At 38.4% G+C, this 25,821-nt stretch overlaps 1 protein-coding gene across 1 annotated transcript; it reads right to left on the bottom strand.

Annotated features, from left to right (window-relative positions):
* Positions 1 to 10,527: 10,527 nt before the first annotated feature.
* LOC117402661 (glutamate-rich protein 1) lies at positions 10,528 to 25,554 on the bottom strand. The gene is made up of 6 exons (XM_034921238.2): positions 25,066 to 25,554; positions 22,640 to 22,789; positions 22,197 to 22,334; positions 14,213 to 14,566; positions 12,515 to 12,709; positions 10,528 to 10,822 (listed from the first exon to the last, which is right to left on the bottom strand). Exons 1-6 carry the CDS (start codon positions 25,085 to 25,087, stop codon positions 10,743 to 10,745), a joined length of 939 nt encoding a protein of 312 aa, XP_034777129.2. The 5' UTR covers positions 25,088 to 25,554; the 3' UTR covers positions 10,528 to 10,742.
* Between the last annotated feature and the right edge of the window lie 267 nt (positions 25,555 to 25,821).

Genomic DNA, 25,821 nt, shown 5'->3' with positions numbered 1-25,821 from the left:
ATTATTTATTTATTTCTTAGCAGACACCCTTATCCAGGGCGACTTACAATTGTTACAAGATATCACATTATTTTTACATACAATTACATTATTTTTTACACATTATTTTTACATACAATTACCCATTTATACAGTTGGGTTTTTACTGGAGCAATCTAGGTAAAGTACCTTGCTCAAAGATACAGCAGCAGTGTCCCCCACCTGGGATTGAACCCACGACCCTCTGGTCAAGAGTCCAGAGCCCTAACCACTACTCCACACTGCTGAAATTATTTCATAGACATCAACACAACACCAACTTTTCAAACTAGGCTTTAAAAGAACATGTATATATACAGAGTGAGGTAAAGTCTCATGAATAGGCTTCAATGGCAGGACTTTATTGCCTCCATATTTGAACCCTGTAAAAATCACTTTTGAAATGGAATGCTTGGATCATTTTATACTGGTTATATATGAATCGATGCAGTAATTTGGTTTATTCCAGGGTCCTCCCAAGAGACTACGTCAGAGAGGCAGAGTGCTACACTTGAGCGTATCCTACTTAATTGCTATAGTGAATATTATTTGCTTTACCAAGTGCAGCATTGTGGTTCCCTGATATGGAGTCTAGGGAGAACACTTATTACACTGATGTTTGTAAAGCCCTCTTAATGAATACAAATACATACATATAAACAACATGTTGCTGATGTAAACCACTTGTAAGAGACATATGATAGCCAACTCAATAGCTATTTGTACTGGATAAAAACTACAACGGGTTTACATTAAAGAATATTCAACCACAAATTCTGAAGTAAAACTATAAGAAACTTCTTTTTTTTCTTTTTTTATATATTTGAATTGAAATGGCAATATGTTTTAATTGAAAATGTTGCTAAACAAAGAGGGGGGAGTAATGATAAGTAGTGAGTAAGTTAAAAGGAAAGAACATGAGTGAGTAAAATATAATAAGCAAACTCCTTGTTCAATTAAGGTGGAAATGAGGCAGAATGTTATACTTTTGTACACAATGGGGTTCACATAGGAAAAGTAAAGTTTATAGCAGGTTCATTACAGCCAAACATTCTTACAGCAGGCTGACCGACAGTGGTTTTGTAAACATAATATTGTTATATTTTTTTCCATTCAATTTTTTTTTTCTTATAATTCTCTACACAATAAAATACAGCAAATATAATGAAGCCTTCAGGATAAGCATCAGGGCACCCTATACCTGATGAGATCACCCACAGCTGGATGCAGCATGCTATACAGTAGCATCATCCTGGACTGCATAAACAAACTATCTGTAGTTATCAGATACAAATAAGAGGTTGACACAATCCTGGTGGATTCCATGACATCGTAAAATGCTTCAAAGGAATACATTTATAAAATCAACCCCTAAGCCTCTTCAGCTAAAGAGGAATATATGTTTAACTGGATGAATATGTATTCAAACATATATGATACATCCACACTATTGTGCGTGTAGAAAAATTACCCGTTAAATACACACACACTGACAGGCATTATTTGGATTCAATGAATCCATTGTTAATTTATTCCAAATAAATACTGATTGTATCAACACAACTATATATAAAAGAGTTACCAGTTAAAATGTTGTTTCTCAAATGTGTTGACATGCCAGATGTCTGTTTGTCCTGTAACTGGCATTTAGTTTCATTCCCTTATCCTTAAAGAGTCACTATAGACATAATGAGTCTGCAGAATGCTCAAAGCCGTCATGGTTTTGAGTAATGTGTGATTTGATTCTGAAAGAGGAATTGATTAGATGATGCTAGGTCAGTGGACTACCTGCCACAGTGAAAGTTGGGGAGATGGAGGATATGAGTTATGAAATATTAAAATGGAATTGGGCTGGCGTGAACCAAAAAAGTTAATCTGATATTTATGAGGATTGAGAGGAAGAATCAACAGAGGGTAAGCAACCATGACACCTCTCAATTTTCAGCCTTAAACTCTTTGATACTCACTTTTGACTTTCAATCCATCCCAGGACATTGTTCCAACATGTCCTTAATTACTGAATTAGGCAGCCTAGAATTGTGTTACAACCAAACTTGTAACTGATGAAGGACCTGGTTAGAAAGAGCCTCTGGTGAGCACCATTGATCTATGGATACTCTACAAAGGAATGGAATGGTAAGGCAATTACAACTTATGACCTGGATGTGAAATCAGCTCAGAGCACCTCAACACAGTCTATAGAGAAAGGATAAAATTAACTTTGAGCAACGTCACTCAGAATAAATACAAACAAGATAGGGGTGGAGGGCTATGGAAACATTTTTAATTACATTGAACCCTTTAATAGTTACATGATGCCCATTTCATATGGAGGGAGGCAGAATGACTGAAGATCCTTGAAGAGGGTGCGGTCAAAAACATATTAACTAGATTACGAGACTGGTGATCTGCCAAGGTTAATCTTAGTGGTTGAAATTAGAGTCTTAAAAAATGATTTAGAAGCACACAGAAAGAGTGCTGTACTATTATAGGAATTGTATTACCCACTGCTGCCTGCTTAAGAGCCACGGTTTTTACAAATGTTTGTTCGCTAATGGCTTTGCAACAGACACATCTTTTCAGAGCATGAAACCCAGTTAGAAAATAACAAAAACACAACGTTAAATTAGGCGACTGCAAAAATGAAATGCGAGTTAAAAGTAGGATCGGGGATGAACAAATTACGTAATCTGTCAGCTCTGTTTGAAATAAGATTAAGAGGACCAGAATTTGGCGCAGGCAAGATATAAAGGTAAAAAGATTGTTTTGTAATTAACAGCTTTTTCTGAGTTTAATTATAAAACAGAATCAGCTCAATTTGTTTAAAGGGACTTCATCTGATTAAAAATAAAACCTGAAAACTTCAAGCCCTACTTGTGTGTGTTCGGATTTACTTTTTCCACAATACTTGTTATATTTCTTTTTAGCAATATGCACCTCTGTTAACATGGGGCATAACACATTATTTTAAAATAAAATACAGTGCATGGTGGGATACTGTCATATTCATTTCCACTGTTCGTTGCGCTGCTGGGAATTGTAACTGAACTATTGTAATGGTGTGTGGACACATTAAACCTGACTACATGAAACGGTACTTCAGTGTGGACGCTGTGAGCTGTATTAATAAGAGCAGTTTCGAGTACGATTCGCGAGAGTGTGGACAGGGCCTTAGGAAGGGTTGTATAAAAAATAATAATAATAATTGACTACAAATAAAAAGTACAATGAATCTCAGTTAAACAGCCTTCACTAAAGTATAATTAAGGCTTCAGTACTGTAATAACCGTTTGTGTTCAGGGCAGCCTATGTCTTTTCATATCTTGTATTGAAATGGTAATGACCTGTAAACTGATGTATAGGACAGTTATGCTACCGGCAGAACCTTTTGAAACATTTTGCATATCCTCCAACAGTGTATTTTTGTGTTTAAAAGCTGGGACGGGAACTCTTCTGCATGGTCAGCTGCTGTGAACTGTAGCCAGACATGCCAAAGCCCATTATTCCCAGAAACACAGCCATGTATTGCATGATGTATCTAGAGAAGGCTGCTTGCAACTCAGTTTTAGCCGTGACAGTGCCCTCAACGTCTAATTGTTTAGCTACCTCCAGGCGTGGGGTCAGACAATAGTCAGGACTATTAGTCATCCACAGGCCATGTTGGTAACTTTCCATGTGAGCCTGGTAGTTTGCAATACGCATGCCCACCGAGGCTGCAGAAAAAGTCTCAGATAATTCTGGGTCTTACTGGAAGTCCTGTCTGAATGCTTATTTTTCAGGGTGGCAGACAAAAGTGCTGGATCAACTGTAGGATTTTTAAAAAATGTAATTATTATGACCTGTGGGTATTTTATAGAACCTACGAGACCTTTGTAAAGTAGGCTCTATCCTGAAGGGGTTTGCCAAACTGACTCCACAGATTGCCACATGTCAGGGTTAAAGGGAAATCCCTGAAAAATATCAAAAGCAGGAGTGTCTAGAATACATTCCTGGCGCCTGCTGGACATTCAGAGCCATTGCAATACGTTTCATTAAGCCTTCTGAATCTTTATAATTTAAAGAGGATTTAGAGACATCATCCTCATCAGAAGGAAAAAGTCTACCTCTATTTCTGTAGAGAAGCCTGGCTGTGCGAACATTTCAGGAGGCCCAGGCGGTAACACAATATGGTTGCTCATTGAGCTGCATAACAATCTCAGATACCATAGCTTTAATGGCTGGGGATAGGAGTGTCAATGCTTCTGTCGTGTTGAAACCAGGCTGCAAGGACGTCACTTGAGGAGGAGGGGGAGGGGGCAGAGATGGTGTTAGGTCACTCTTTGCCGTATGCGTACCCCTGGGGGTACTTCTAAGGGTCATAGTAGTACGCAGGATGACTCAGAAACATACAAATAAAATGAAAGTAAGAGAAAATAATGATCTTGATTTTTTTTTTAATGGTATTATATATTCTCTAAACCACAGTGTATGCTTATTTAATCTTTGTTTAGCAGCTCAAAATGAACCGTTAATGGAAAAAAAAAGCTACACATAATCTAGCACGTCCACATTGTCCACCTGTACGGATGCACAATTTTGATTGAGTGGATTTCCACTCTGATAGGTGAAGCAGGTGTCTGCCGATTGTGCCTGGAGAGTGCTCTGTTGCTCGTGATCTTTGCTGTTTTCAACTTGTCGTATCAGTGAAGCAGTGTTTCTGCATTATTTGGAAGTATAAATGCTCCGGTAAATAGAATAGTCATCATAATACTCATATTTGATGGTTTTTGTTTATTACCGCAGCTGCATTTTATTAACAGCAATAGCAGCTGGTTGAATGTTTTCAGTGTTTGATACATTTCTTACTTGCAAAAGAAAAACGAAGAAAAACACGAGAGTCAGAAAGTGCAAAGTGACAGAAATTTATAGAGTGCCTTTGGATCATTTTATGCTGGCTTTAATAAAAAAAAAAAAAAAAGTGTATTATTGTTAGTAATTTTAGTTTTATCTTGAGGTTAATGTTTTTGATTCTGTAAACATTTCAAATGACACACATTTACAGTGCAGACTATTTGGTATTATTTATAATGACTTTGCCCAATAGAAAGCAAATACAAGTGTTTCCAAATATTCCTAAATACTGCCTTTTCATTATTTGCATCCAAAACATGTAATTATGTTTTAAGAATGAACCCTACTGTTTGGTTTTCTGTCTCAGCAATTTGTCAGTCACAGACTGTTGTGAAAAATTTTATTGCAACTGTGGTACTTCAACTGAAACCTCCCGAAAGAAGAGGTACAGTGTTGGTTGGCTTAGATGGACCAGCGCAGAATGCAAGTGGGTATACTTTCAGCAGGAAACAAAAGAAAGTTAATAACAACAAACGTAACTACTACTATGTTCATGTTTCCTAGCTTTACGAAACAAGGAAAAATACAGAACATGACCCTTCTGCGTCATTTCCCTTTATACTATCGGGTGGGAGTGGTGTTATGATGCACTAGAAGAGGGTGGTTTGTCCCCTCAGAGAAGCAGCAGCCCGACAGTGGAAAGGTTCCAATGTTGTGGGGAATCCACGAAGAACTGGTAAGAAATACATATAAACATACATACAGTACATGACAGATAAGTGGGGATAGTTAAAAACTGGCACCAAATGTGGCCTTTTTCACCAGTTAAAAGGTTTCTATTACCTCAAAAGACATAAAGGGAATCATATCACTCTGGACAACAAAGTCTTCCACTTCCGTTAGCAATGCTAAATTTAATTTCCCCGGGAGATTAAAAAGCCTTTAATCCATTTACTCAATTAAAAGATGTATCTGTGACATCCAATTTCACTTTTGACAACATTATCATCAATGTTAGCAAAGCCAGATAAGCTGTGCATCATCCTCTTCCATGTTTACTGTTGTTTCTGTGGTGACTGCAGCAGCGTCACCCACCTCACCAGGGAGTTTGAATCCTGCATGCGAGAAGCAGTTTGAAATTGTCTCAGAAGAAGTCACCTTTGTCCATGCCATTCTGCTGAACAGCATGGCATCCAGCACTTACAGTTTCATTTCCTCCTTTCTGGCTTGCAGCTCCAAGAGGTGTTTGAGAACAATCTTGTGATAGTGGCATTTAAAACTCTGTATATACATCCTAGTCCATGGGTTGCAGTTTGCTGGTTGTGTTGCGTGGCATACCTACACCTTTAATGTTAGACAGGTTGATGTTGGCTTGATGGGCAGGGCAATTATCCAATAGTAACACATTTTTGCATTTTTCTTTGACCATTCAGGCGTTTAATTTCTGGCTCCACTCCTTGAACATGTCTCCCATCCATGCTCTGTTGTTAGCTTTGTATTCGCAGGGGATGGACCTAACATTTTATAAGCATTTTTCACCAGCCATACTACTGCACACAAGAACAGTAAGTCTGTCTTTTCCTTTTTTCCCCCCAGAACAGTGCTCTCTTTTGAAGCAGAGTTTGTGATGGCAGAATCTTGAAAGAAAGTCCTGTTTCATCGGCATTAAATATATCCCTGAGGATCGTATGCCGACAATATGTTTGGCAGTGTTGTGCCTGTCCACTCACTGCATGTTGCATCTATTCATGTGCTCTTGGACAACCCCATTTGATAACATAATTCTGACTGCTTTCATCCCTTTAACATTTATCTTCAATAATATACAGTTTGTCCATGAGTGAAATTGACGATTGTTTGGCACTGGCCATGATAACACTGCATAAATTACAGTAATCGAGAGAAAGGTCAAGTTCAAACAGCAAGTAGGCCTATGAGTACAGACCACTATAGCTGGCAAATTAAAGTGGACAGTTGGTCTGATGACCGACAGTCATTTAAACGAATGAGAGCATTCTAGTGCTACTTCAGCCAACGAGATCTGTCAGGACAGGATGAAATGACTGACGGTGAAACTACACAAGCGTATTAAGGAACCACTGAGATGACTGACAGCGACCCCCAGCCATTCAGAGCGGAACGGAGACGGGACAGACAGCAAGTATAAAAATTACAGAGACAAGATGATTTCTTAAATTATTATTTTTGCTAAGATAAAAAATAGCGAGTGGTTTTACCAACGTTTATTCTATAAATTTATTTCAGTCAAACTCATATTTTGGGGGAATTCGACGTTTAACGAGCTTTACCGATTACAATCAAAGTAGCAAGCCTAGTTATATCCCAGGTACATTATAAATGGGTTTGATTGTATATTCATTTGCACTTTTTAGGGGCCTGTTAAATTGAGATAGATAGAAAGATAGATAGATAGATAGATATAGATATAGTTGCGTGCATGGGGGAAAGCAGCAGTAGGGCTGGTAGGTGATGTAATCATACACAAAGACATAAGCCCAATATCCGCTCCTTGCAAGGGAGCCGGCTCTTTTGTACAGCGGTATCGGCGCTATGCTTTAGTGCGAGAGGTCCCGGGTTCGCGCCCGCCCTCCGCCTGTGTGTGGATTGCCTCGTCCTGTGTGATGCGCCTGCCTGCGGGAACCAGGATCGCTACTATATATATATATATATATATATATAAAAATGTTAATGGCGAAACCCAGTGGTCTGGCAAATCTAGTTTGGGGCTTCTGGGTAAATCCCACTTTTAAATACCACTTTTTTTCGGCACTCTCCCCTGTCCAGTTGGATGAATCTAGATTGGCCCAGAACTTGAAAAAAGATGACTGGGCGAAACCCTTTTTTTCCCCAACAGTTTCCACAGCCCAGAAAGCTCTACCTTTGTACCACTGTATTTATTACTACTAGGATGTGTTTATATCCTCCCTTGGTCCTACATAATCTATACTAATCTACACCACAGTGTCCTACAAGCACATAAAGACCTGCTAAATTGCTTAAACCAGCGGTCTCCAACCCTGGTCCTGGAGAGCTACTGTGGCTGCTGGTTTTCTTTTCAACCAATCTCTGTTACTTAATTGAACCAATTATTGGCTTAGTCAAGATTAACAGGTGTCCAGATATTTAGCCACTGATAATACAGACACCTATAAAACCTGCTGGATAGGGGCGCTCCAGGACCACGGCTGGAGACCCCTGGCTTAAACCATCACCTGTGATTTGTCTGTGGGGATTACAGCAGGCGATGGGCTAGGTAGGATAGGTATTCTGTCTGCAAAATGATTAGTTTTGTATGTGTGTGTGGAGAGGGGAATTAGGTATAGGCTAGTTTAGTACACTGTATAGTAAATACAGTGTAAATAAGTGACCAATCTATACTACACACACAAAATATGCATGCCCGGTTTAAGATTCCCTCAGGGGCCTTGCCTGAGATTAAATTATTTTCCGCTTTGCTGGCAGAAAACAAGCAGGAGTGAGTGACAATGAGATGGGCAGCAGCATCTCTACACAAGGGTTTGTTGTGAACTAAAATATTAGCAAATTAAGCTTGCTGCAATCTAATTTTACAGCAAAACAGCACTGGCGCTTACGGCAGTACGGACCGATAAGCACTTCAAATGGATATTACTTCCTCCTCAGCCCCTGGATACATTTAAATTCATTTTGATATTTTTTTTATTGTAAATCACATTTGGTGCTGTGACTTAAGCGTTTAAGTGAAGGCAACATACGTACTAGGCCCCAGCCTCATAAATGCTACAGCAAAAGACGAGATGAGATGGTTTGAGAAAGGAGCGTTTTTGCTGGAATAGTTAGCGAGCATGGTAATTAGGGAAAGTAATTGCAGCAGAAAAGTACTCTTTTACGGTGAATTTTGCACATTCCTTAAACATATTACACAATGTTTGCACAAATTTAGAGCTAAATTAAATCCTAATGGAAATGTATATTGTGGAGAACACAAATGCAAAATTCTTATGAACTTTGACAAATATGGTATATGCATGATTCCGATACACACACATTTTCCAAGATAGCTGTGAACTGAACGAAAATGTTCAACTTGTTTAATTTTAAAACAATAGCAAGTTCTTCATTTCCAGCTGTTAAAGGACAGCAAACACCAAATAAGAAAACCAAATCACAGTTGGCACTAATTAAGAAAATATCGAACAGGCATAATTGTATGCTGAAGCAGCAGAGTCTGCTTCATAAAGCTTGCGTCTAGGTACACAAGTAAAATAGTAATATACCATACAATGTCCTTGCAGGTACTGTAGACCAGCAGTTGCCCTAAGGGGAGCAACTGTATTCCATGTGTTAAAAAAAAAAAAAAGAATTACTCAAACCACAAATGTAATAACTGCCCACAAATGCTATGCTCATCTACCAACTTTCAGTTATTATTTATTACAAAAAACAACCAAACAAAAAAAACATTTGTCATAATTAACTAGAAGAGTATATACTTTAATCATTGGGAAGTCATTACTGGGGGTATGCGAATGGCTTTTACATAAAAAAAAAAAAAAAAAAATCTTTATATCCAAAACCGGCACTAATGAATATTAATAATTATAAGTTAAACTGCTATTTAAATACATAAATATGTATTAAGTAATTCACGGGCATTATCATGGATGCAACATTTGTGGGAGACATTATATATGTGAACAGGTGGTTATTACATTTGTGGGAGATTACATTTGTGGTTTGTACAACTCTTGTGGCCTACAATTTAACCTAATAATCATTAAACAGCAGCTACATGTATTATAAAATAGATTGATAATAGTTTTTAGAACACAAGTTTATAACAGTTTTAAAAAATGACCACTCACCAGTAAGACCTATTTGGTAAGGCATTTCTTGACAAAGATATTAATTGTAATGAGTTGCATCATAGATTATGTGTAGGGGTCATTCCAGCGAGGTTCTGTTTGTGTCCAGTTTCAGGGTGGCTCTGTGGCATGTGAGCATCACATGTTTGAGACTTACCCAGGATCATGGGTTGAGTCAGTTGCTATGCCTGGATCACTGATCTCCCAGTGATTAGCTGAACAACGGATTGCTACTGTTAAATGAGGATGGAACTCCAACAGGAACACACAAAATTTCTTAGGTTACACATTGTAGAAAATAATTAGACAACATGCCAACTAAAGAATTTATCAGTGTTGTTTTGTGGGATTACTTAAAACCATCTGTCTATAGGAGGTGTCCTATTTAGAGGAGACTACTGCAAGATAGAGACAGGGGAAGTTGTGGGATGATTTGAAATTTGGGGGATGAGGGGGGGGGGGGGGGGTTAAAAGATTCAGACTATTAATCTGTATTTGTAAATTTGACCTCAGAATTTCTGATTAAGTGTTTGAGGTTATGGATGACAACTGCAAACACAGTCATTGCATCAGGGAGATAAAATTAGACTCACTTTGAACAACTTCTATGGATATTTGCCAATTCAAAATTGAAAAGATTTTAAAAAAGCACAACAAAAACTTCACGGTTAAGAATAAACACCTAAAAATGTCTGAACAAAACTTCTGTATCAGTGTTTAAAAAAAAAACCCAACACCTGTATACACACATACATATACACCAAAGTTCATACTGTTCTCCAGTGATACTTGAAGGCCAAAGATGACTCTTGGATATGGATTAATATTTAATTGTTAATGCATGCTTACCTTGATACAACACAATACAGCAGTCACAAAATACAGATTACAAAATCTCAACACTTATCAGTTCACAGTTTAAAAGGTTTCTAAAGTCCATGCCACATTACTCTTTAGTATATATGCATATACTAACACTATTCTGCAGATTTACATGCATTCATGTTCAACAAGGTAAAGCAGCTTTGATTACTTTAGTTCCTGTTTGCGCAGAGGCAAGATGTGTGTAATCCAGTATCTAAATAAGGAACAGATTGCAGTGGCCTCCTCTGTAAAACAAACAAAAAAAAAAAACCATGGCAATTTTAAAACAGCAGGCAGTATTAAATCAATGCACTCTGTAAAATAAACATTTTGGGCTCCAATATGTAAATTAAAAACAACCATCACAACCTGAAAGTATTAGTTTTAATTGGCATTGTGTGAAGAAAACAAGATAATATAATGCATTCCTATTTAAAGTATTGATTCCTATCCTGATGTACTCCGCACCACTGGGGTGTGAAGAGTTACTGCATACAGACAAGTAAACCACCAGTGCATGAGAAAGCTGAGGTTGCTGTTGCTTTCTTGAGCTGTTAATGACGGCTCAACTAACAAAACTATAGAAATTTGAAAAAAAGATACAAAAAAAAAATTTAAAAAAAATAGAAAAACCTGAATGTTTGTTTAGAGACAATTAGGCACACAATGATGTGGAAGCGTTTAATGTGGGAATTGGGGTGCATGCATTAATAGACATGTATTCATATAAGACTGGGGTAAATGCTTAAGTGAATTTGTCCCCGTTTCCAAACACCTCCCGTTTGTAGTCCAGGAGGGGTTAAAGGACTACACCCCCCAGAATGCCACAGGAGGGAGCCAGGATGAGATTCACCTGGCTAATAATTAATGAGGGACACCTGCCTGTGATTAGAAATGTTCATTCCAGGCAGTCTCCAGTCTGTGTGAAGAGACCGGTGTGGCTTAAACAAAAAGGTAGTGTGTAAACCTTTTTGTTTGTGTTATAAAGTTCATGTTTTGTGACTGGTAAACAGCTAGTTTGTTAAAGGACAGTACAAAGTTTAGTTAGTACTCCATGTGTGAGTTAGGTTTTTGTTTTGTTTATTTTTGTTGTGTAAAAATAAAAGTGCACGCAAGTGCTGGTGTAATTCTGGTGTCTGGTTCTGTGTTTAAAAAGGGCAAAACGAACCTCAGCCATGAGGCTGTGTTACACAATCTATCTATATCAAAATAGACACACACACTGTCCTGCCATAAGCCTGGAGTTTACAAAATGTTTGAAGCTCACTTTGGGGAAAATAAGGTAATTACTAAAATGACATTACTAAAATGACACCGTAGTTTGTCCAGTGAACTTCGTTGCTCACACTATCTGCAACCTAACCGAGACGTACCGATTGCGGAAGCAACCCCCAAAGTGTCCTCGGTGTGAACATAGCCTTTAAAAGGACAGTGGTATTTAGATCTGCCAAACTTTAGATGAAATGAAAAGACCCCAGTTAAAGCAATTCTAATTCAAATGCACAAGGATAAAGGAAGCGGTGACAAAAAGCACAAAGGCTAAGAGGTATGGAAATAGATTTCATGAGCTTGACACCTTTAATTGTGGCAGAGTTTAAGCTCTCATCAGGTAAACATAAGCAGGCTGCAGAATGCACGTGGCCAACCTGCTCAATGGAGGCAAGTTGGCATGTCTGAAGCCATATGACCGGGCATGTTGATTAAGAAACAACAAGACTAATCTAATTATGAGATAGCTGCTGACCTAAAGTTCACGGTTTGTGTTGGAAGCTTTGGTTTGATTTATTTCTGCAACTGTATGATGGCATAACCAAAAAGGATCTCTATAAAGCCTTTGAAAAGTATTTTATAGTTTCTAAAAATGACAAGAATACAGATGGAACAAGTCAGGCATTTTGGACTAATAAAAAAAGGATATTGACAAGGTAAGCACATACCGGGAGGCATCATTGAATTGTCTTGGAATTCTTCCAGAGCGCTCTTTAGCATTTCAATATCCTGCAGGAGGACAAGGGACTTGAGCTCATACAGCACGGCCACGTCTGAGGAAGGCACAGTGCGAGTGTAAAGATTGTTCAGAATGCCACCAACAGTCGCAGGAGGAACCATGGGCTCAGAAACAGGGGATGTGCCTGTGACAATGTAAAACAAAAGGTTTTACACAGAACACTGTGTGTGTGTATATATATAAATTATAATTAAAAAAAAAAACTAGTATTTCACCTCAAGTACAGAATGTACCTATGACATCACTCCCAATAAGATTGTGTGTAATTCTGAAGTATTATATTTAAGTTCTCACCTGTCTTGCAACACTGTGGAAACAATGTTAAGCACCCAATAAATGTTGTCAATACATTGGCTGTTTGTATGGCTGCTATGGATCAGTGTATTATATTTCCAGACATAGACAATTTTAGGTACCATAAAAGGATGCCCCCATTTCAACATATCTGGTGGTGCCAACGCTTTAATTTACAAATAAACAAGCTCCCATGTGTCTCTGCTCTACATGGAGTCGTGTAGAACAAGTAGCACATTGTACATCTTTTAATGTTTGTAAATAGACTCAGTTGTCAGGTTGCCCTGCAGTGGTTTCTGGAGGAATTATGGGATTGAAACGAAACCAAAACGGTCACTGCTCTGTTAATCCAATTAAACTAACTGGCTTGTTACATTACATGCTGAAGATACAAGAACAGTGCCAACTTTTAAGACTGCAATATTTAGAATAGGGTCACATGAAAAACTCTTCGGTGGTCAATTGAAGGACGCAAACCCAAGCAAATTTTTGCAAATACAGATGAACCTGCTTTATATCATGATTGTCGTGCAGGCATAATTTGTGATATAAAAGGACAAATACGTTTTATATCAATACCTGGAACAAAACTGTTTGTATCATTATGTAAAAAAAGGTATGAATTGTCAACTGATGAGAACTATCAATAGGCATTGCACTTGGTGTTTTTTGTGTGCATTTGTAGACTGACTGTTGAAAAATTTGGTGACTGGTGTTTTGTAACTGAACTGTATCCCATTAAGACCACCCACGCAGCATTTGACTGGCTGCATAAAATGTCAGTTTCAGGCGAGATGATTATTGGTGGTTAGTTGCGTCGAAAATTAATTATATTCTGTGCTTACTTAAAGGCCATGCAGAATTTGACAGGCTGCACAAAATGTGACAACAAGCGGGTTTATGAAATGATATTGAAAGGTAATCTCTCAAAAGAACCTATGGTGAATGGCGAGTGGTTTTTGAAAAATCATGATAATAAAAACGGGGTATGACATTAAGCAAGGTGATATAAAACAGGTTCATCTGTAACTTCAAAACACGTCTGCCTTGAGTATAAGCAAGAGGTTTTATAATTTACAGTACTTCTGTCTACAAAATTTGCAGACTTCTGGTCAATTTTAATTGATCATGCAGAATGGAACAATTTCAGGAGAACAGGTAGGATTACTTATGTGTCTATTTCTGGGCAATGCTATAGGCAATATGGATTTTTATTAATAATGAGCATGGTTACAGTATACAGTAGTTAAATTTAGCATGTATCAAATCCCTATGTGCTTGCTATATCAAAACGACATCAAAAGAAAAAGAAACAAAAAAGACAGCAACTCACGGTCAGCAAAATAGATCTCCTGCGTTGCTTGTAAGAAATCCAATACCTCTGCTGCCTTCCTTTCCGTTGCATCCAGATCTTCATCTTCACTGCTGGATTCTCCTGGCTGATAAGTGAACTCCACAGCCATGGATTTAGGTATCATTCCTGCAGAACGAAGCTTTTCCTTGTGTCGTTTCTTTTTCAGTTTTCTTTTTTTGTTCTTACTTACTTTCACAGTTAGGTTTTGTTTTTCCTTGTCCTGCTTGGCCACAGTATCACCTCCCCTAGCATCTCCTTTTTCCTGTGAAGAATTCCCAATATTTCTTTTCTTCCTCTTCCTCCTTCTTTGTATCTTTTCAGGAGTACCCTCCTCTACAAAAACATAACGAAAAGGCACAGTTAAATGCTTAAGACAACACAGGGACTTCCAACTCTCTATTTTTATATTGACAATTCACAACAGTGCAGTGTTGCTCAAGTGCAACGTTGCTAGAGAAAGCACTAAAATTATGTGACGACACATGCTTGTGTGGGTAGAGGACAGCTGTGGTCACAAAATGCATCTCAGGTAATTCAAAAGGGCTATGAGGGCTCATGGCAATTACAATATTCCCTATTAACAAGTTTAAAGTACTGTATACTGAAAAGCAGTAGGATACAAGGAGCAAAGGAACATGCTTGAAAAACCCCTTGTAGTTATAGACTTGCATAGTACCTTGACATGGCAATTTAGGCAAGGTACAATGTGGAGTTTTATTGTGCGCCGTCCCCTGGGAGCTCCCCTCCTCGGTCGGCAAAGGAATAGCCTGGACTCGAACCGGCGACGTCCAGACTAGTCAATTTTACTATTAATGCTTTTCCAACAGAGAGATAGTTGCGTCTTTGTCCAGGCTGTTGGACCTACTGTTAAATTTTCCTTGTAAAAGGACGTCATTTTTGGCTTGATTTGCAAGAGTTAAATACTTAAGAAAGCTGCTCGTTTCTCAGTTTGATTCCTTCCCCCCCCCCTCCCATTTCTCTTCCTGATTTTCAGTTTTGAAAAGCCGTTGACATCCAAGAACACCTGATCTTTTGTGCACCGCACACGTGCTGGCCGTACGCGAGGTCTGTCGTGCCTGCACACGTGCTGGCCGTACGCGAGGTCTGTCGTGCCTGCACACGTGCTGGCCGTACGCAAGGTCTGTCGTGCCTGCACACGTGCTGGCCGTACGTGAGGTCTGTCGTGCCTGCACACGTGCTGGCCGTACGTGAGGTTTGTCGCTCGCACACTCTAGCAAACCTGTTCTGCGCAAACTATCACTGTTCAGCCAAAACGAAAAAAAAAAATTTAGGGTATGATTCTAATGCAGACAAAATCATACCGAAAAGTGAGAAATGAGTGAACAAAGACTGTCAGAACTTCAAAAAGGACAAGTGTTTTGACAACATGACATTATTTGCATTATTTGCTTTTCCGGGCCGCCCAGAGACCAGAACGGTCCTGGTTGTCATCATCGTCGTCTACCCGATCCCTCCCCTCCCCCATGACATCACTGCCTGGGACACAGTTTGTAGAAGTAAAGAGTAAAACACCTCTATGGTTCTTTTTTCTGTATACTAGAAGAGAGACAGTGCTGTATAACATATTCAGTGCCATGGTTTTGTTAGATGACCTTAAATAATCAAATCAAACCAATTCTACAGCCAGTACATCAAGGGTCGCATAGCCATACTGTACTGAAAACACTTACCATGGACAGTTGACCAGAATAGGCAAGAAGACTGACAGTTTTTAACATTCCTTTACATTTACCACACAATCCCAAACATAGGACTCTAGCATTTCAATGGATAAGTGCTGTGAAGGATCAAAAGTGATAAATTCTGGAACAAAATTGAAAAAAATAAATAGAAAAATGTTGCACAGTGCTCTGACTGAAACTCCCAAGGAACATAATACTAGACTATTTAACTGCCGACAACTTACAGTTTAATTCAATGAGGACAAGAAGTTAAAAATAAATGTCTATAAAAGATGGGAATTTATGACTGACAAATGAAATATTTACTATTGAATTTGTTTAAATGGAACTACCATAGAACACATTTGTAGAAATAAATCTGTCTATTGCTACATTCTTATTTTTGTATGTGTATTAACCAATCCTATGTAGGCCCACTTGTGCAATTTTGCTCATTTGTTCCTACTTTGCTACTAATATTTATCACATCACATATGATAAACAATTTACTGAGGCAGTTGTATGTGTGACATGCTATAAATGTATTGTGGTTTTTCTGCTATGTACTGCACAGTGCTTTGTGATACTTTTCTATAAAAAGTGCTATATAAATAAGGCCCTGTGTAAATCATGATTTCACAGGCTGCGCAGAAATTGTGAAATTAGCCCAATACTGCGATTTTTACAGTATTCTTAAGAAATAAAAATAAATTTCATACAAAAAAAAAAAATCACATTAACAAAACTGAACAGCTCTCCTGTGTGTACTATTCGCCATGCACATGTACACAGTAATAGTACACACTATTCGCCATGTGCATGTGACTATATGCAATCTAGGCGGGAAATGAAAATACTATAGCAGATCAAGTAAAGCAGTATCCAGCAGGAGTTTTACAAAGCTATGGAGGTAAGCTCATCTGTACATCCTGCAACATTACTTTATTATTATTATTATTATTTATTTCTTAGCAGACGCCCTTATCCAGGGCGACTTACAATCGTAAGCAAAAACATTTCAAGTGTTACAATACAAGTAATACAATAAGAGCAAGAAATACAATAACTTTTGTTCAAGCAAAGTACAAGTTTGACAAACCACAATTCAATAATACAGCAGGTAATAGTGATAGTTACATCAGGATATGATTAAATAGTGATAGTTACATCAGGATGTGATTAAATACAAAGTACTACAGGTTAAACACTTGGCAGATTACAGTATTCTGAAGTACAGGATTAAATGCAGTAAAATAGGGGCTGATAAGAGCAAAATAAAGCACATTTACATGAAGGGTGATAGTGTCCCAGGATACAAACAGAGGAGTTCTACAGGTGCTCTTTGAAGAGGTGAGTCTTAAGGAGGCGCCGGAATGTGGTCAGGGACTGGGCAGTCCTGACATCTGTAGGAAGGTCATTCCACCACTGCGGAGCAAGGGTGGAGAAGGAGCGGGCTTTGGAGGCAGGGGAGCGTAGCGGTGGTAGAGCTAGTCTTCTAGTGCAGGCGGAGCGGAGAGGTCGAGTGGGGGTGTAGGGAGAGATGAGGGTCTGGAGGTAGCTGGGTGCAGACTGGTCAAGGCATCTGTAGGCTAGTACAAGAGTCTTGAACTGGATGCGAGCGGTGATCGGGAGCCAGTGGAGCGAGCGGAGTAGTGGAGTAGCGTGGGCGAAGCGAGGCAGAGAGAACACCAGGCGGGCAGCAGAGTTCTGGATTAGCTGGAGCGGACGGGTGGCGGACGCAGGGAGGCCAGCCAGGAGGGAGTTGCAGTAGTCTAGGCGGGAGAGTACCAGGGCCTGGACCAGGAGCTGGGTAGTATAGTTGGTGAGGAAGGGACGGATTCTTCGGATGTTGCTCAGGAAGAATCGGCAAGTGCGTGCCAGAGTGGAGATGTGCTGGGAGATCTTACTGTAGATCATTACAGAGAATCGGCTGTTGACAGGCATTTGGATTCAAATATTCACCGGAAGAGAAAGGCAGATATCCAGAGGAATACTGCAACTGCTTTACTTGCAAAGAAACAAAAAAAAACGGTGACTTCCATGTTTGCAAACGTAATAGCGATCCACAAAAAGGGAGACAAAACCGAACCAGGTAACTACAGACCAATAAGTCTGACTTCTATTATATGTAAACTTATGGAAACTATAAGATCCAAAATGGAAAATTACCTATATGTTAACAGTATCCTGGGAGACAGTCAGCATGGTTTTAGGAAAGGGAGATCGTGTCTAACTAACCTGCTTAATTTTTTTGATGATGCAACATCGACAATGGATAATTGCAAAGCATATGACATGGTTTATTTAGATTTCCAGAAAGCTTTTGACAAAGTCCCGCATAAAAGATTAATTCTCAAACTGAACGCAGTCAGGATTCAAAGAAATGCGTGCACATGGATTAAGGAGTGGATAACCTGTAGAAAACAGAAAGTACCGATTAGAGGAGAAACCTCAAAATGGAGCAAGGTAACCAGTGGTGTATCACAGGGATCAGTATTAGGTCCTCTGCTATTTCTAATATACATTAATTATGTAGATTCTGGTATAGTAAGCAAACTTGTTAAAAATAGGAGGAGTAGCAAACACTGTTGAAGCTGCAAAGGTCATTCAAAATGATCTAGACAGCATTCAGAAATAAAAATGTGCATTATAAAAATCATATGGGAGATACTGAAATTGAAGAAGGAATCTATGAAAAAGACCTAGGAGTTTATGTTGACTCAGAAATGTCTTCATCTAGACAATGTGGGGAACTATAAAAAAGGCCAACAAGATGCTCAGATATATTGTGAAAAGTGTTGAATTTAAATCAAGTGAAGTAATGTTAAAATTTTACAATGCATTAATGAGACCTCATCTAGAATACTGTGTTCAGTTCTAGCCACCTTGTTACAAAAAGGATATTGCTGCTCTAGAAGAGTGCAAAGAAGAGCAACCAGAATTATCCCGGGTTTAAAAGGCATGTCACATGCAGACAGGCTAAAAGAATTGAATCTGTTCAGTCTTGAACAAAGAAGACTATGCAGTGATCTGATTCGAGCACTAAAAATTCTAAAATGTATTGACAATGTCGACCCAGGGGACTTTTTTGACCTGAAAAAAGAAACAAGGACCAGGGGTCACAAATGGAGATTAGATAAAGGGGCATTCAGAACAGAAAATAGGAGGCACTTTTTACACAGAGAATTGCGAGGGTCTGGAACCAACTCCCCAGTAATGTTGTTGAAGCTGACACCCTGGGATCCTTCAAGAAGCTGCTTGATGAGATTCTGGGATCAATAAGCTACTAACAACCAAACGAGCAAGATGGGCCCAATGGCCTCCTCTCGTTTGTAAACTTTCTTATGTTCTTAAAAGTCCACTGAAAACCATGAAGCACGAAACACATTACATTTTGACCCGACAGAGACATTTGTTTGCGCAAATATCCCTCTTGAAAAATTAGACAACCAAAAGTTACGTAAATTCTTCAGACTGACTAACAATTGGTGGAGCGATTCCTTCATCAGCCCAGCTGAGACATGAATGCTTACCTAAAGTTGTTGAGTATCACAAGCAGGAGATCATGGAATTGGTAAAACAGTCTGGTTGCTTGTCAGTGGTCACTGAAGAGTCGACTCATGCCCAAGACCAGTATGGGTTACACATTGTACTTGTTTTGCAAGACCTAAATGGTGAACATGCATCTGACGTACTAGAACTGAGAGCTGTCCCTGCAGATACACTACCTACAGGCTGTTAATTACAACACTGTTTCACAAGCTATTGTGAAAGTGATTGAATAAATTTGTCGTTGATTTTGATGATGATGTCAGTGCATTTATCTCTATATTTAATGTTTTAAAAAAAATACTGAAAATAAAAGAAAGAAATAATCTGTCCACAATTTATAAATCGTTCTGTGCACATTCTGCAAAATACGATACTTTACCCGTGACACTACCGTGAATTTTAAAGAATTTCTGAGATTTTCATAGGGCCATATATATATTTATTTATTTATTTATATATTATATATATAAAATCACACTAAAAACAAAACATGCACTGCAAGACACATTTACATTCTGCAATACAACTACAGTTTTCTGCTTACAGTGAATGAAAGCACCTTCCTCAAATGGAAGACAGCCCTTGATGAAAATAGACATACTGTAAGCCATACAATAAGATGCCTGGGTCAAGGACTGCAATGAAGCAAAGTGGTCACATTTTTCAAAGATAACTTTGTACTCGGGGATTGCTTCACTGCACTTTAGTAGGTGTAACTGTAAAGCAGGTACTTGTCAAAGTTGTATGCAGTACCCCAAAAATGGATTAAAACTACAGTTCAACAATGGGTTCCTATTACTAACAATAGTTCTGCACTGTCTGCAACTGGCATTACAGTGAACTAAATGTACCCACACCACCCATGTAATGCATCATAACAGAGAGAGGGGTTTATCCAGCAGTGACTTTGGCCCCTGTACTGCAGCCTTTCATCAAGATCCCACGTTGAAATCTCAACGAGGCATGAGTGACTAAAAGCCGTTTGTATCCGACGGTGGGTCAGCATCTCATTTATACTCATTCAGCAACAAATGGATAATTGCACACCTCATCCACCCGACACTAAAGCTGGCATGGCTAGATATCTAACTCAACAGACTCCTGCACTGGAGGCCTAAAGAATAAGAAGACGCAGAGTGGTGGCAAAGGTCATATGCTCTATGAATTCTGAAGATGAAGCGAGTACACCAACAAGACAGTGAAGGATAAGTCCAGCACTGTCACTTACCACGCTATAGTAAGGGAGCTGCATCCTGCACTCTCCAACACTGCCACCCAGTGCCTAAGCCAACAGTGGAATATACAGCCAGCAGGGCCAGAACGCTGGAAAAATATCCTTTACAGATACCGTACCTGAACAGTAAGGTACAGAAACCAATGACGAGATAAAACAAAGACAAAGCAAGTGGTTTTATAAGTGGAGGTCAGCGGATTGTTTTAAATGAATTTTAAATAATCCTTTTTGGTAAAAAAAAAAAAAAAAAAATTATATATATATATGTTTTGTAGTATTTGCTTACTGTAAATGTGTGGCAGTGTGTGCTGGTGAGGAGAATATTGGGCTGGCAGGGAGGGGGTTACATTTCTCCCTGCAAAACACGTGGGAATGTGGCTGGAGTCAACAAGTGAATAAATGATTAAACAGCCACAGGTGTATAAAATAGATATTCACGGGTGGCAAGGAAGAGAACTAGGCGAGTTAAGTTGTTTTGGAGGTCCGTGTTGTGGGTTTCATCATGTTCCAGGGTGTCTGGTCCTGTATTGTTGCGAGTTCTTGTAGACTTTTTGTTTTGGCCCTTGTGCCTTTTATTTTGACCAGTGTGGGTTTGTTCGTGTTTGTACTGTTTTGTTTATTTGTTTAATTAAAAGGCACATTAGCACATTTAACTGAGCAGCTTTCTGTCCCTGCCATCAACATCTGGTCTAGGAGGCTACCGCACCACATAATGGTACAATAATTTTCAGTCATTCTGTCAAGAGGTACGAGGAACCACTCTCAAGCAAATTAGTTGTCATCTGAATGGTCATAGAGGACAATAGGGAGGGGACATATGTACTGCATCTGACAATTCACATTTTTGGTTTCTAGTCCAGTGAATATTTCATAAAAATAAATTTTCATTTTTGTGTCTGAGCTAGTAATTCAGAAACGTATGCTACAGGTCTATACAATTTAGTAAAACATGAGATATACAAATGATATTCAACCTTTAGTACAACATGTTGGTATACATTAATTTGCATATAATTGAATTTGACCAGTGGTTCCCAATCCTGGGCATGGGGACCCCATGTGTCTTCTGGTTTTCTTAAAAGTACCAAAACATAATAAAGCGTCCCCATAAACTGGATCAAGTTACAGGAGTGAAAACATCCACCACAAATAATCAAGATATAGGCCTAATACGGTGCTCACCCGTTATACAGTGCTCACCCGTTACAAGGCAGAACACAAATAGCACGGTCTTGTAACAATGGCTCCCCACTATAGCGTTATAAAGTGTTAGCATAGTAACACAGAGAAATTGTGTAGCCAGTGGAATGACAAATACTGTATTTAAGCAAAATCTGGAATTTAAACTAGTCAGTGACAAACATACACGGATTGCTAACAATTCCAGACAGTTTGAACTTAGCAATGCACTTAAATAGTTTAGGATGACTGTAGGTGTTAGTTATTTAGTTGACTGCAAAGGGAGTCCATACATGCGAGATAAAAACCTACTTACCAGCTGTGTCTTCTTCACTGTTTCTGGCTTCTGGCTCATTGGGCTCACTGTATTTTTCAACACCTATCATATAATCATCCGGCGGAAGACTCACTGTGTATTGTTTCCTGTGCACAGAGCTGGCTTGCACGTCACTTCCTGTTCAATGCAATATAAAATCCTAAATTAGTAATTTCACAAACATTAATTCTGCATTAGTAGTAAATGGATAACATGCAGGTTGGCACGCACACGTGATAAGTTCTTTGCTTAACAAAAATACCTTTTTTTTTTTTTTTTAAATGAGTCAGAACTATCTGCCTCCAAATTCCACAACCAACAAAATATAAAATGTTTGCCAGAGTATATGGTTTATTTTTAAATGACCAACTGCTGAATAACTAGATAATATCTGACTAACAATACATGCCATTGAATAGCTGGGATCAATCGGAGTGTCTTACCAATGCTGCTGCTGCTCTTACAGGGTTTGAACTCTTCATTCGTCTTCTGGTCTAGTTTTGACACAGCAGTTACTGTACCAAATGTCTTTGGCTTGTTATTATTCTCGGAAGGGAATGGATATAGTCTCTTCAAAACTTTTTCCTTGAACACTGGAGAAAAAATAAAAACAACAAAAGGGATGGAATGAAGACTCCTACTGCATAGCAGTTTCACCCCTTCCAAGTTTTACTACGAGCTTGATTAGCCACAGTGAATTGGTAATAAACTCAGGTGTGTTACGCTAAACTCATAGTAAAACCAGTAATGGATCATACTGCTATTCAATAGGAGTCTTATTTCCATCCCTGAACATGCATCCTTACTTTTAATTAAAGTCTCTGAACAGTGTTCTTTGCAGTCGAAGATGCTTTTCTATGCATCAGATAAGGCAGATCATGCACTGCAGTCTTTAATGTGTTTTTATAATGTTTTTTTTTAGGATTCCTGTTCAGAGGAACTCTTATTTGAAGCTGCTTTATCATTTCAGTCAAAATATCAAGACTCTCATTTAGAACTTAACCTTTAAAGCATTAAACTTAACCATTAAAACTGCAGCAGTGTGGAGTAGTGGTTAGGGCTCTGGACTCTTGACCGGAGGGTTGTGGGTTCAATCCCCAGTGGGGGACACTGCTGTTGTACCTTTGAGCAAGGTACTTTACCTAGATTGCTCCAGTAAAAACCCAACTGTATAAATGGGTAATTGTATGTAAAATAATGTGATATCTGTATAATGTGAAATAATGTATAATGTGATATCTTGTAACAATTGTAAGTCACCCTGGATAAGGGCGTCTGCTAAGAAATAAATAATAATAATAATTAAAGCATGCCACAGCAAGAAACTAACCATTGTAGAAACCCATAGTGAAAAATAAAATTAAAACCAATAAAAAAAGACCTCTCAGTATGACAAAAAAAAACAAAACAACATTACTACACCTCGATCCACTGTATGTAAAAATGACACGCAAACAGACCTCCGTATACCTCCACACTCAACAAATTTACATGCTAGACAATGTACTAACCAAGGTTTCATGACACCTGAAAAGCACTTTTCTTATATGCAAGTGCAATTTTGATTATTTTGATAAATTGTGCTAAAGCATGTCCCTTGCAAGTTTCATCACAATTGGAATACATACATGTAAAAATGTAAGCATGACACATGGACAGACAGGTTGCCTCCTCAGATTCTGATACACTCAATAACTTGTGCTAAAGAAAGTCAAGTTCATCACAATTGGATAAGGGGTAGTTAGATACAGTATATGTAACAATGAAAGAGTGACATACAGACGCCAGACACACTTCCACCTACAGCTTGTCCTTTGCCAGTTACATCAAAATTGGTATGACATACAGGCAACACCCATTCTATATGGTTTTAAATATATGTTGTACATGTTTATGGTTGCTACTTACCACTAAATGTTTATACTAAATATATCGGTAGGTTATTTTGCTAACTTTCAATATTAACGTGCCAAAGCAGTAATCCTCTTTTTAAATATGTTTTGTTTCCGGAGCTTGTGTGATTGAAGGTGTAATTTTTAACCTACTGAAAACTGTAGCAGAAGCAGACCTGTTTGATTACAGTAAAACGCTTTGTGTCCCAATAATTAACTGGACTGCCAACACGCGCTGCTTTCTGATAAAGTGGTGCACATCCATCTGAGCTGGAGAACAGTATCTTAAGCCGCCAAGGAATTGTTGAACTGTAAAATTGTGAAACACGCAACACGACAGTTTTAACACTAATTAGCTTTTGCAGTTGCTTTTCAGCATCCTAAATGATGACTCAATTAAAAAGCCAATTTTATAAACTATATATATATATATATATATATATATATATATATATATATATATATATATATATAGGTATATAGTCAAAAGGTAGCTAATCAGAAACGTAATAATTAAGTTCAAGACAGACTAAACTAAATTAAAGTGATTTTATAATAGTTTTTTAAAAAGTGTTTAAAAACCGACACATACTGGTCACTAGACACTATTCATACCTCGTGTGAGCACAACCCTGCTCACAGACAAGCATCAATCATCATTCTGATCGTACTGTTTTGCACACGACTGGACAGTGCAACATTCAATAGCAGATCTGGACACAGGAGGCAACGCTAACAACATTGTGTACAAATTCCGAGTCAAAGCAATTTACTAACAAAACAAAAATTACAGTGCGGTGTATCGAAAACTGTAAATATAAAATGAAATATTTATTTCATTAAAACCGAACAACAGAACCAGGTTTGTTTAACTGCATGATGATCGTGACAAACCAAAACCACTTTGCATTACCATCGATGTTTGCGAAAATATGAAACGCACTACGCGTATACATTTTAAGTATATGTTCACATACCTTCATGCCTGTTGCGAGACATTTAGAAGCACAGTCGATTAATCATTTGCAGCTACGTCCAGAAAAAAAAAATCGAGTGGTAGCAAGCGTTTTCAACAACTTCCACTTATTTAGTCATCTCTTTCAGTCTACCACCATTTACTTCCTACCAACAACCTCCCTTACGATCACTCAAATAAGATACTGACGTTCTATTGGTTTTTATTTACAGCGCCGCCTTTTAAATGCACACATGATCATGAGAAAAATACAGCAAGCAATTTGACCTCATCAACATGGTACTTCTGTTGCTCCACTTCATCCCCGCTGCGTTTAAGAAACCACTACCAACTTTCTTCACATGCGCAGACCGGGACATCTGTGTAGAGGGGTTTGACAGCAGCGCATGGAAACGGCGACGGGAATATCAAATACCTAGAACAAGCGCAATATAGCATAAGTACCGGTGCATTTCACATTTAACACAACACGATCCCTAAACTTTCCTGCCGACATCAACATGTAAACGAGGATCTGCTAACAAGCAATTCATTAGAATGTCAGCGCTGAAGAAGGTAAATTATGTTAATTATGCATTGCAAATACCTGTGGAAAACTCAAGGGGGCTGGGCTGCATATTTATTATAGAGGGAATTCATGGCTCTTTGAATTTGCAGTAAATATGCGTCAGGCAAAAATCAATGTGCATTTTTAAGTAAGCAGATTTGAATTGTGTGAAATACATTTCCCCACTGTGCAATTTTATTTATTTATTTA

Source organism: Acipenser ruthenus, chromosome 5 (genome assembly GCF_902713425.1).
Source record: "Acipenser ruthenus chromosome 5, fAciRut3.2 maternal haplotype, whole genome shotgun sequence".
In the NCBI taxonomy this organism is placed as follows: domain Eukaryota; kingdom Metazoa; phylum Chordata; class Actinopteri; order Acipenseriformes; family Acipenseridae; genus Acipenser; species Acipenser ruthenus.
Note: the sequence above shows the minus strand (reverse complement) of the source record. Positions and strands in the feature narration are given on the sequence as shown.